Source organism: Mobula hypostoma, chromosome 2 (genome assembly GCF_963921235.1).
Source record: "Mobula hypostoma chromosome 2, sMobHyp1.1, whole genome shotgun sequence".
NCBI classification, from domain to species: Eukaryota; Metazoa; Chordata; class Chondrichthyes; order Myliobatiformes; family Myliobatidae; genus Mobula; species Mobula hypostoma.
In genome coordinates, this window is record NC_086098.1 from 155,033,452 (window position 1) to 155,047,565 (window position 14,114).

Here is a 14,114-nt window from a genome sequence, read left to right on the forward strand (position 1 = left end):
TCTGCACTTTCAATTCATCCACCTTGTTACGAATGCTCCTTGCATTGACACACAAAGCCTTCAGGCGTTCTTTTACAACTCTCTTAGCTCTTATACAATTATGTTGAAAAGTGGCCCTTTTTGATGCTTGCCCTGGATTTGTCGGCCTGCCACTTTTACTTTTCTCCTTACTACTTTTTGCTTCTACCCTCACTTTACACCCCTCTGTCTCACTGCACTGGTTCCCATCCCCCTGTTGTGAACTAACCTCCTCTCGCCTAGCCTCTTTAATTTGATTCCCACCCCCCAACCATTCTAGTTTAAAGTCACCTCAGTAGCCCTCGCTAATCTCCCCGCCAGGATATTGGTCCCCCTAGGATTCAAGTGTAACCCGTCCTTTTTGTACAGGTCACGCCTGTGCCAAAAGAGGTCCCAATGATCCAAAAACTTGAATCCCTGCCCCCTGCTCCAATCCCTCAGCCACGCATTTATCCTCCACCTCATCGCATTCCTACTCTCACTGTCGCGTGGCACAGGCAGTAATCCCGAGATTACTACTTTTGCGGTGCTTTTTCTCAACTCCCTTCCTAGCTCCCTATATTCTCCTTTCAGGACCTCATCCCTTTTCCTACCTATGTCATTGGTACCTATATGTACCACGACCTCACCCTCCCACTTCAGGATATCTTGGACACGATCAGAAATATCCACCTCTCATTCAATGTCAGCAAGACCAAGTAGCTGATTACCGACTTCAGGAGGAGGAAACCAAAATGAGCCCATCCTCATCGGGAAATCAGTCAGCAACATTAAATTCCTCGGTGTTATCTTTTCAGAGGATCTATCCTGGGTCCAATACGCAAGTGCCATTACAAAGAAAATACAACGCCGCTACTTCCTCAGAAGTTTGTGAAGATTCAACATATCATCTAAAACTTTGACAAACCTCTATAGATTTGTGGTGGAGAGTATATTAATTAGTTGCATCACAGCCTAGTATGGATACACCAATGAACTTGAACAGAAATGCTGACAAAAAGTAGTGGATACAGCCCTGTTCATCGAGGGTAAAATCCTCCCCATGATAGAGAAAAGGAAGGAAAGAAGCATCCATCAAGAACACCCACCACCCAAGCCATGCGCTCTTCTCACTGATGCCATCAGGAGAGTGGTACAGGAGCCTCAGGACTCACACCATCAGATTTGGGAACAGTTATTTCTGGTCAAGATGGCACCTGCGTACAATGCTCCCTCAGTCGACATCTTCTGGATAAACTACGAAACTATTTTTTCCACATCTTTTATGTCTGTTTTTCATCTTGAATGTGTTTCTGGAACTGTTGGAGCCGGTTATTGTTGCTCTTCTTTTGGAGGGTGGAGGGGGGAGAAGAGAGAGGGTGCTTGGGAAGGGAGGGGGTGCTCTTGTTGCATTTTTGTTCATTTTTTGGCGTAGGGTGAGGGGTATTTGGAGGCCGATGTTCTTGTTGCATTTTATGCGGGGGGGAGGTGGTTAGGGGTTGACGATCACATTGCCATTCTTTTTTCTTGGCTTTGTAACTATATAGAGAAGAAGAATCTCAGAGTTGTATACTGCATTCATACTTTGATAATAAATAAACTTTAATAACCCATTCGCCATCAGGCTCTGAAACCAGAGGGGATCATTTCAATCAACTTCACTCATGCCATCACTGAATTGTTCCCAACACTATCAAGGACTCACCTCATGATCAATACTTATTACTTTTTTTTTGTATTTGCACAAATTGTGATTTGCACATTGGTTGGTTGTCCTTCTTGCTGGTGTGATTTTTCATTGATTCTATGATGTTTCTTCGTATTTATTGTGAATGCCCGTTGGAAGATGAATTATACATCCTATCCTCGTTAAATGCATCTTCAGACAATGTGGATTCACAGATATGGGAGGAACCCATTTCTACCAACTTCTCGTTGTATGCGTCCAAAACTCACAGTTATGTGGGGAGCACTGCTTTTCCGCCAATACAAGTCACGTGCGCACACCTCACAGTCCCACTGTTGAGATGAGAAGCACTGCCTTCCCGCCAATACAAGTCAGGTGTGCGCGCCTCACAATCTCTCTCCCGCCACTCTCGCATTGGCTTTGGCAAGGTGTGGATGCGTGGTCTTAAACTTCTGTTGATTTTACCTAATGGTGCAGTGATTTTGAGCTTGAAATATTTAACTATGCCTCCTAAGCGTCCGGTGTCATGTCCTGGGCCGTCAGCCGAGCAGCAGAGAGCTGCTTTAACACTTGAAAAAAAGTTGGAAATTATAAACAGCGCGGCATCAGCTGAAGGTAACACAGCTCTGGGACGCTACTGCCGGGAACAGAATCTTGCCTTTAAAGTTCTTTTGTTGCTTGACAATGCACCAGCCCATCCTAAGCATTTGGACAACATTCATCCTAACATAACAGTGCGTTTCCTGCCACTTAACACAACATCGCTGATTCAACCACTTGACCAAGGTGTAATCCACATTCAAGGCATACGTATTTTTTTTACTGCGAACTATCTCTCAGATGCTGCAACAGACGATTTTGAAAATCCCAGGAGTTTACCAACAGTGAGGGAATGGTGGAAGTCGGAACACTTGGCACAAATGGCGATGGACATGGGCCCACGTTTAGAACGGAGTCCGCATTTTAGTCGTTCCCTGCCGTCAACCCTTCTTCCCTACAAGCAAACTTAAAACAAAATGCTGCCAAGCAAACAACCCTCACCACTTCATTCAAATCAGTAACACCTTCTGCTGCCGGCAGTTCTAAGAGTTCTGTGAGTCTTCCTTCACCCCTTGCTGTGCTTGATATGATCCTGACGACCACAACCATCCACCTTATCTATGTAAAGCTGCCCGACACCACAACAACCACTTACCTCCTGGAGCAAACAAACCTGCCACTGTTGGTGAGTACTGTACATCCTCAGATGTTAACTTTCTATGATTTATTAAATTGGATATTACCTTAAATTGATGAAATATAATACAAATGTTGTCTTGTAGTACTGCTTTTGTGTCATATTGGTATGAAAATGTGAATAAATTACAGATAAAACATCTTTAGGAAGCCCTCTGGAACGCATCCCTATTTTCTGTATTTAAATAATTATTCATATTATGCGATTTTACATTACGCGTCAACTTCGAGGAACATATCCCCTGCATATAACAAGGATAGGGTGTATGTGGTGACATATGTGTACTTTGATAATAATATACTTTGAACTTTGAAAACTAGCCACAATCCCAGTTCTCAAATGTCATGACTTTCAAAATTGCAAATGGACTTCCAGATGCAGTGTTCCAGCAATTGAGAACACAAAAATAATGCAAACAAAATTCAGCAAAACATTATTTTATTCTTGAAAGATTTTTTAAAAAAGCACAAGGGAATAATATTACGGAGATCTTAAAAATGCCCAAAACATTTCTGTAATTACCGTAGGATTTCTTTAGCAACCATAAAGCTGCCAATTAGCACACAGCAAACTGAAAATCCAGACTAAACCTACTGAAAGGAAAACAGGCTAAACATTGACAGACAACTCCTTAAGAGCAAATGCACTGATTACAAGCAATTCAATTGCAACAATAGTTAGTGTTGCACTTAGTTCATTTTCCTAAAGGAAGCTGCACAAAAGAGAAAAATACATTTTCTCTGGGCTGACGCCAATTTCCTTAGTTAAATTTTACCTCTGCAGTGATTGGCATTATCCTAGTTTTGGAAATTACTAAAATAAACTATAACAAAGGAAATTGTAACATTATTTCCCCACTTTCTTGTTCATTTTACATCAACTTAACATTGATTTTAGATCAACCTCCAGGAAATGTTATTATTAACTAAGAAAATACCAAATCTTAAGGGGTTCCACATCTAACTCTCATGGTGCCCTTTGTTTCAAAACAAACAAAAAAAACATTTGAACAGAAATAACAGCATCCTTATCTAATTAATTCACAGCAATATTTAATTAAGCCACAATGTAGGTGTTGGTTAAGAATTCCACGATGAAATTCCCGTACACAGCAGCTGGCACAAACTCCAGAGCTAATTAAAACCAATAGACTGAAACATCCTACTTTGAGGAACTGCAAATAAATTGTTCACATGAGAAATATGGAACCTACCAATCTTGACTATTAATAGCATCACCATATCCTGGGGTGTCTACAACTGTCAGGCGTAGTTTGACTCCTCGCTCCTCAATTTCCACCGTTGAGGCTTCAATTTGTACTGTTCTTTCAATCTTTTCTGTGAAGGTAATAGGTAACACAACAATTTGTTTACAATCTATTCGAAGTACAGTCAAGAAACAAATATTATTACAGCCTTGAAGGTAGCTGATGTTACTTTAAATGAAATTTAAGGTTCAAAAGTCTCATGCAAATTCAGTCATTCTACACTTTGCTAGTCATGTTTCTGGGAGCCATCAGATAATTCCAATGTCAAAATTTCCATTGTTAAAATCTAACTCTTTTCCTATTTGTAGCCAGCAATATTTTTGGCCCCATTTATCAATTCTTGAAGATTTCTGTTTTTTACTTCAGCTATTCCTATTCTTGAAGAAAATATTTTTTGGCACTAGCAGCAGGCTTTCAAACTCTGATATTTTTTCTTAACTACCAGAATTATTAACACCTAAAGGCTACCGTCTGAGTCAATTACATTCTCTCACAATCTGCCCAAAAGCATGGCTTCTCATCTACTGCAGGTAAGCCCTCGGGTTAATGTACAGTAAAAGTATTGGTTGGCCAAGGTTATTACCTTCTGAAAAGCATCAACCTTGCAGTTAACTTCACAAGAGAAATGGGAGAGAACACTTTATCTCTTGTAACAGCTGTATTTACCATTTGCTGTGAAGACATATCCCTCTCACTACAAAGCTCCCAAAAGCATGAAAATTCTCAACATGGAAGTATTTTTATACAACTGTTTAAAGGCTTACAAATGGGCAACCATGAAAGAAGCCATAAGACAAGCTTAGGGCTACAACTTATCAGAATGAAGGCCGAATTGTACATCAATCTGTGTACAAAGAAACCATTTTTCTGTGATTGCTCACACATTATTCTTAGATAACTTTAATGATTCACTATCTATTTGAGGTCTGTGTTACTTTTTGGAGGAGGGTAGTAGAATTTAAAAGAGAGACAAATAAAGGAGTCCAACATAAATGTTTGGTTAAACTTGACAGCACCTTGCTACGCCTCTGCTGTGGGATACTATCAAATTATCTGAGGAAAAACAACGATATTTTGGAAAAAGAACATTAAATCCAAACACATGTAGTTTTGATAACCGGTACTATAGCTATTACATTGCACTCAACAAGAGGATTTCAGCATGACAGACAGCTCATGAGCCTTGACCTTGAAACCCAAACAAAGAAAGGCAATTTCAGAAAAACTATAAACACCAGCTTAAATATACTGCAGCTGCAGGCTTTAATTTTTATTTCTCTCTCACTGTCCACTTTTTCTTTCCCTGCAGCAATTAACTGTTACTGGGTGTAATTTCATTAGGCTCAAAGGCTGCCAATATAACTCAACTACTATTCCTTTTGTTTGAGCATAAATTGGGAGTGCACTGATTACTCAGCCAGGGAGGGCATCACTTATGACTGCACATCAAGTTTAAAAATTGTACTAAAACATAAACATATCCCAAAACCTAGCATATTACATTTATCAGGAACAAAAAAATTGCACAGCTATTTCTTCCATTGATCCTCCATAACACTATTTAAGCCATCTGAACTTTTACCACAGTTTACACTACCTAATTCAGCAAGTCAGCAATGAAGCACTGTTCATTTGTGGTAAACAGTGTAATCATTATTATTAATACGATATCATGTCTCTGTTAATAATATTTTATATTTTGGAAATCCTCCAGCAATTCATTCACCTGCAGCCCCAGGTACATAGCGTTCAGGGTAGAGGTCAGTCAGGAACAGGCTGTTGATTAATGTAGACTTTCCAAGACCAGACTCACCTAAGGAAGGAGGAATGGAGCAAAATGAAATCATAAGAGTAATCAAATATATGGTAAAGGGAATCAAGTACAAAATGAAAGCAAACTAAGAAACAAAACAAAACAGATTAGGAGGGACCAATATCCATAATTCAATTTTGTTTTATTTTACTTTAATTGACAGGAAATGTCATCCTGACAGATGGGCTTTATTTATACACACCACTGCCAGGAATAAATGACATAATTCTCATGACCATTTTGAAAATTTGTCAAAATATACTAGGCCATTGTTCAAAGGTATACAAACAGTTTTCATACACTAGGCCATTATTCTAAGGTATATACAGTAAGTAGCTTTCAGTTTGTACTTAGACCAGGTAATGGCCAAGTAAACACTAGATACTTGGAGCAAACGAGAATAATGGCTACTATAAAGATCATTCATCCAGTCTTAGGGAGAAGTTGATATTAGATGCAAAAGTGAGTTTTAATGACATCTTTGAGAACATACTGTAGTTCTCCAATTCATTCAGCAATCTAATAACATTAACTAGTTACATAACCAATGACTTAGAGCAATTAAGTCATGGAATTTATAAATAACATTCTTTAAAAAATTGTAACCAATTATCGTATCTGAAGAAAAAGTTACACAATCATTTCATTTGCTGTAGACTGCGTCCATTCAGGGAGGACAATGCCAGGTTTCTTACTGTGAGTTTGATTAAGAATGGCCAGCATTTCAGGTGCAAACAACCGGAAAGGCAAAACAAAAACAAGTCTCCTCTCCTAAAATTTGGTCATTGATAAATTTAATTTTCAAAGTCTATCGTGAAACTTTTGAAATCACAGACAAAATTTAGTTAACAAGCTTTAGGGACATTTGTTTCCATTGAGAGCCTAAATAAGCAGCACAACCCACCAACTACCATCAGTGTGAATTCAAATCCTTTCTTCACAGACTTCCTGTGGACCTGGTTGGGCAGGTTTGCAAATCCCACATATCCAGCAACATCTGGAAACTGTTGAGAGAAAAAAAATATTCCAGTCTATTGAATCATTGAAGAAAATAGGGAAAAAATAGGCAGAACACAAAATTCTCCTTTCTCACATCTCCCATTATTTCTCACACACATTATCATGTACAGTCAGCCACAAACAAATTCACACTCCCTTCCCAACCTCGATTTCTTATTAATGCTTTTAAGATGTATTATGCCTTCCTCCTATTCCACTACGTCATAACAAATTTGACTGTGCTGGAGAAAAGGCTAGTTTCCACTCCACTCATTACACTGTACATTATCAACAAGTGCCCAATGGCATTTGAAATTAAATATAAATTTCCCTCATTACACTTTCAGTCTCATAAACATGGCTTCACAATCCCATCAAGCTCCATAAACTGAAGGATATCAAGTGACAGCACCTATTCATTATCAACTTGTGGCAGGGAAAAAGAAAATGCAATCATTCAACTGTCATTACTATGGTGTTATTGGGGTCCTGCATTTCTGCATCACAGGCTGTTACAATAGTAAATTATAACTATAAAGTGCTTCTCACAGTAGATATCAAGCTAACTTTTCATCACAGATCCAGCAAAATTTATCATAACATGTGTTACGTAAACAGCAACAATGAATATCAATCAAGACAGGTTATATAAAAACAACCAAACATTTATTAAACACGTATAAACGATAAGGGAAAAAAAAACAAAGGAAAACTTTAACCGGAGGTTAACAGGTACGTAGCCGTTCACCAACTCCACTCGGCTCTGGTTCTTAAAGCGTTAAATGCAAAAATAGTTCTTAAAGCGATAGTCAGATATAGTTCTTAAAGCGATAACTTTAAAAATCCAACAGATTTACACTTTCAATTGGGAGAGACTTCTCTGGAGAAGGATTTCTTCACAGACGCACCTTTACTGCTGGTCCTGTCCACAGGATTCACGATGCCGAAAATAAACAGTTTAAATCGACTGACCTTAAATTCTTTTAGAGAGAGAGAGAGAGAGCATCTTTTTGCATGAACTCTTTGCTCTTTCTGGCAAGAGTTATCTCAATGCAGGTACTCCTCCAACGAAGACTCAATAAGGTCGATTCTTTATTAAACCGCCAAACGATGCCGACTTCTCTCGATCCTTCGATAAATTCTTCACTCTCCCTTCAACTGTTGGAATTGAGTAAATTGGCACATCCAGCCACAAATTTCCAGTCCAATAATATGGAATCTTTCAACAGAACGCACAATCGTTTTAAAAATGAAACTGCATCACAAAAACAAACACACAACAGAAACAGAGATACAGCACATTCTACCCGGAAATCTACAAAGTCAAAAAACTAACTGCGTCACCTGGGTCGACCCTTATATAGTCACGGGGCACATGTGACCTCACATCGGCGGGAAAATCACATCAGGTGACCTCCAAAAGACCATTACATCATTCTCACAAAAAAACAGATCTCCTTGAGCATGTAACACATGTTCAACAACTTGGAACGTGAACTTAGTGTTTTAAAACAGGTCATAAGTTTTGTCTTAAAAATACTGCGGCGAGCATTTGGTCCACAACAGACAAGAGCAGCTTATACAATTCAACAACTTTTTATTGTGATAAACACAAAAACAGACCGGGCACTATGACCCAGGGAGAGAACTTGCTCAGTCACAAACAGACAGGGCAGGTGATTATTACACACCCCAATTACAGTCAGGGTGACCCACAAACACACATGCCAATAACTATACAACCCAAGCTAAAATGTAACAATAAAATGAACTTGAACTTCTCATCATAATCTCACAAAAGCATTTTAACACAAGAACAGTAAACAGAAATCATCAGAAATTCAGGGGCGGGCTGACAATCACACGCAACACCCACCCCCAACCCTGGAGCATCACACTGTTCCCATCCGAGGGGTCTGCCATCCTCGGCAACCCCAGAAACCATAACAAAGTCCAAAAGTCCTGGTGGTAGTCAACGCTGCCAGCTGGGGCGCCGGAGGATTTCTGGAGCCCCCCCCCCCCCAGGGTAGGTAGTGTTTGATGAGGCAAGAGGCAGGGCATATGGTGTATCATTTCCTTTCTTTAGCCTCGCTGTGCTGGTGATGGCCAAGGGCCAGTACAGTGCCAGCCAGTCCCAGTGTAGCACAACTGCCTTCTGCCGTCCGATATACCACATTGAAGATGCGGTCGAGTACATCTCCCAGCCCCTCTTCAGTGGCTTCCCAGCTTGGAGAAATAGTCCCTTCTTCTTGGAGATCCAGTGGACCCATAGTGGGGTCCCCACCAGGTGCTGCTCCATTGGTGCCTAGACACATGGTCTGGCCCCTCTGGGATGTGCAAGCATCACAGCTCCACGTCTTGTCTTGTCTGTACCCAGGCTAGTAGAAGCGTTCGTGCAGCCTGCCCAATGTCTTTGCAACACTGAAATGGCCGGCCCCCACCAGCCCATGCATCAACTGCAGCACCGTGGCACGGAGCTCCTGGGGACCACCAACTGCAGGAGATGTCTGTTGCCGTCAGAAAGCAGCCACCGCTGGAACAGCAACCAGTCGTGCATGTTCAGCATACCCCACTGAGAGTACAGGACTTTGGTCTCTGGAGACCCCTGCCCACTCCAGCCGTTGTCCCACGCTCAGCCATCCCCCTCACCCAGGCCAGCATAGGACTGCTCACCTGCTCGCCACGCAGCTGCTGGTCGATGGTGGAAAGGTCTACCTCACTGCCTCTGCATCTTGCCCCTGGTTCCGCTGCAGTGCATTGGGCCAATGCAAAGTGTGCTGCAGTGCCATGGGCCTCTGCAAGACTGGTGGTGGTTGTTGCTGCGCCTGCCTGGTCCACTTCCGGCAGCTGCCCTGTCAGAGAGCCACGGTTTCAGTGCCGAGGTAGTGTTGCCAGCCACTCCCACCGCACACCAACCCCCCCCCCCCATCCCAGTGGGACAGTAAGCCCAGCCCAATGATGCAGGACAACTGGATGTCGGCTTGCCAGACCTTGTGGTCTTTTTTTTTGTTTTTCCCACCTCTTCCCTCTCATCATCGCACAGTCGTAGATGACCATAGCCAGCTGGACCACCGTTGCTGTCCAGCCAGGCAGGGATGGCTAGTCCATGCTGGGGAGGACACCCGAACGGATGAAGGTGATGGTTGACCCCGTGTCCACCACTGCATGGCATCTGATGCCCTCCACCACACAGTCCACATATGAGCCTAGCTCTACACCCAAACGGCTCACCCAAAGAGGCAACAATGGAGCGACCCTGCTGGAGGTCTCGAGAAGCACCATCCATTTCCGATGGCTGCACTGGGCTGTGGCGTGGTGCTGGTACAGAGCAGTTCCAGGCCCAGTAGCCTGCCTCGCCACACCAGTATCAGAGATTGTTCTGGTACCCGGTGGGGTCAGCACGGCACTGGTTGGGCCTTTCTCACAGGTTCCACCACTGCCTCAGTGACACAAGACTGGCTTCATGGCATGTGGGGGAGGCTGGCGCACCTTGGGAACCTAAAATTGCTTCTCCAGCTCTGCCAGCATTCTCAGCCAGCGATGATGGTGATGCCAGGCAAACATACTGCCAAAGGCACTCTGGCATCTGGCCTACAAAGGCACAGAGAGCAAGCTCTCCCCGGGCCACAGGAGGGAACTGTAGGTAGCCATGCCGAGCACAGTGGTGGAGATCTGCTGCAAACACCCCTGGCTTTCTCCCATAGGGTGCTGTCTGCTGCACAGTTCTTCCGTCACTGCTTCCTCCAATGGCCTCTGCTCGAAGTACCGCTCTGAGGGCTCTATAGTCACGCAGCTCAGCCGGCGTCAGGTCATGGAGGGCCCGCAGGCACTGTCCAATGCCAGGACAAAGAATGCCACCGTCTTGGTGGGGTCCCACCCATTGTGCCATGTGGCAAGTTTGACTTCCTGGTCAGGCTCTTGGCTGCTGGTACCATTGTATTTGGGAGGTTCAGGGTGGATCTTATGGCGTTAATTGTCAAGGGCCGTAAGTCTTCCTCTTGCTCAGGTGGCATTCTGTCATGGTGCCGATCTTCCCATGGCTCTGGTGTATTTGCTTCTCCACGGCGGGCCAAGAGGGAGGTGGGTGAGGTGCCCCGCTATGTCCCCCAGCTTGGGGAACCTGGGCACACTCAGCCTGTCAGCGTTCCCTGGGAAGGCACAATGCTCGGTTCCCAGGTCCTTCTCCCGCACACCCAGTCTTCAGCTCTTCCATCTCATCATCAATTTCTGATCCCACTCCTGACACCAATATGGTGAGCATTTACGTAGAAACATAGAAAATCTATCACACAACCCTTCAGCAGACAAAGCTGAGAAGAACATGTCATTACCTTGGAAATTACCGGGGGTTACCCATAGCTCTCTATTTTTCTAAGCTCCATGAACCTATCTAGGAGTCTCTTAAAAAACCCTATCGTATCCGCCACCACCACCGTCACCAGCAGCCCATTCCACACACTCACCACTCTCTGAGTAAAAAGCTTACCCCTGACATCTCCTCTGTACCTGCTCCCCAGCACCTTAAACCTGTGTCCTCTTGTGGCAACTATTTCAGCCCTGGGAAAAAGCCTCTGACTATCCACACAATCAATGCCTCTCATCATCTTGTACACCTCTATCAGGTCACCTCTCATCCTCCGTCGCTCCAAGGAGAAAAGGCCGAACTCACGCAACCTATTCTCATAAGGCATGCTCCCCAATCCAGGCAACATCCTTGTAATTCTCCTCTGCGCCCATTCCATGGTTTCCACATCGTTCCTGTAGTGAGGCAAGTTCTCTCCACAAATCCTGAGTTGTGGAGAGAAACTGGACTAGAAGATCGCCCAGAAGAATGTTATTGACAGTGTTTGTTACAATGTGAAATATACTGCCAAAATAAAAATATTTACAATGAATTAACTAGAATATGTGCCCTAAGTGATATGGAACTTACATCAGACTATTCTCATATCTTCATATTTTGAGAATAAAATTCTCCAACTCCCCAATGTGTTTACCGCAGTTACCCACCACTCCTCGGCAAGTCAGAAGGAAGAGTGTCTGATGCTGAGACTCATCATCGCACTTGAGTCCTATCAAAACCTTATTTCTTCTGAGGAAAGCACACTTTTCCAGCACAGGATTCACTCTTAATTACAGTACTACAATGAAATGAACATTCATCTGTTATAATATAGGCATCCGTTAGTCTCATGAGACCATGGATTTGCGCCTTGGAAGGTCTCCAGGGCGCAGGCCTGGGCAAGGTTGTATGGAAGACCAGCAGTTGCCCATGCTACATGTCTCCCCTCTCCACGCCACCAATGTTGTCCAAGGGAAGGGCATCAGGACCCATACAGCTTGGCACCGGGGTCGTCGCAGAGCAACGTGTGGTTAAGTGCCTTGCTCAAGGACACACACGCTGCCTCAGCCAAGGCTCGAACTAGCGACCTTCAAAACACTAGACCAACACCTTAACCACTTGGCCACGTACCAACTCCTGTTATAATAATACCTTGCAAAACAATCCAATTACTTATATAATATAATTATTCTAGGTTGTCTACTTCAGAATATATATATATATGTGTGTGTGTGTGTGTGTATATATATATATATATATATATATATATATATATATATATGTGTGTGTGTGTGTGTGTGTGTGTGTATGTATATATATATATATATAGATATAGATATAGATATAGATATTTGGATAACAGACGAGAACAGCTTGTATAACTTAACAACTGTTTTCACTGTGATAAACACAAAAACAGACCGGGCACTACGACCCAGGGAAGAACTTGCCTGATTATTACACACCCCAGTTACAGTCAGAGTGACCCACAAATATACATGCGAATAACTTTACAACCCAAGGTAAAATGTAACAATAAATGAACTTGAACTTCCCACCATAATCCTGCAAAAGCATTTTAACACAAGAACAATAACCTGCACTGGTCATTAAAAATACAGTGGTGGCTTGTTGGTCACATGCCTCCACACCCCCCCCCCAGAAATTCACAGTACTTTAAAATGCTGTGCATCTTTATCAATCTTTTATATTTTTATCCTATAAAATGCAGAGTAATTGTTTACCTCAGCTCAATTTTTAATATAGACCTCTGTCAATTAATAAAGGAAATTACTCTACCAAGAACAAAAGCTCAAAGTTCAAAAGTAAATTTATTATCGAAGTGCACGTCACCATATACAATCCTGAGATTTATTTTCTTGCAGGCATACTCAATAAATCCATAATAGAATTTTAACTATAATGTAATCAATGAAAGACCACACAAACTTGGGCACTCAACCACTGTGCAAAGGACAACAAACTGGGCAAATTACGGGGGGCAGGGGGGGGGAAATTACATAAATAAATAATAAATATTGAGAACCTGAGATGAAGAATCCTTGAAAGTGAGTTATGGGAACATTTGAATGATGGGGCAAGTGAAGTTGAGTGAAGTTATCGCCTTTGGTTCAAGAGCCGGATGGTTGAGGGGTAGTAACTGTTCCTGAACCTGGTGATGCGACTCCTGAGGCTCCTGTACCTTAATTCTGATGGCAGTAGCGAGAAGAGAGCACATCCTGGGTGGTGGGGGTCCCTGAGGGTGGGTACTGATTTCCTGCGACAACGCTTTATGTAGATGTGCTCAATGGTGGAGCGGGCTTTACCCTTGATGTGCTGGGCCGAATCCACTACTTTTTTGAAGATTTTCTGTTCAAGGGCCTTGGTGTTTCCATACCAGAATGTAATGCATAAAAGTTCTAATACAAATTAATAACCAATTCCACAAACAGCTTCAATTAATTATCTCTCATCTATAAATTAAGTATGTTGAATATATTATTTACCCTCAAAACACTGATAGCTATTGTCATTTGAGAATTTCATTATTGGGGACTATAGTGAAGGCTAAACACTAGCTGCTTAGTCACAGAAAAAGAAGTGACAAGTCCTGCCAATAAAATGATTCCTGGTTCATTTTTTCTACAACAAACAAAAGGGTTGGTGATGATTCTGCTGAAAGCTTTACCTCTGGTTCAACTGAGTCTGAATGCAGCTTTGCAAAAAATACACTGGGCCTTAAAAACTGGAAGACACTTTTCACAGAATGCA

The 14,114-nt window shown here is 42.5% G+C and overlaps 1 protein-coding gene across 3 annotated transcripts in view; it reads right to left on the reverse strand.

Annotated features, from left to right (window-relative positions):
- The window catches only part of zgc:63587 (uncharacterized protein LOC393431 homolog), a 218,400-nt gene that overhangs the window by 171,600 nt on the left and 32,686 nt on the right, over positions 1-14,114 (reverse strand). For all 3 annotated transcript variants that reach the window (XM_063040895.1, XM_063040896.1, XM_063040897.1), the window contains 3 exons: positions 6,906-7,005; positions 5,915-6,001; positions 4,135-4,258 (listed from right to left, as the gene is read on the reverse strand). In XM_063040895.1, the coding sequence (XP_062896965.1) occupies positions 4,135-4,258; positions 5,915-6,001; positions 6,906-7,005 (311 nt within the window). The remainder of the gene's footprint in view (positions 1-4,134; positions 4,259-5,914; positions 6,002-6,905; positions 7,006-14,114) is intronic.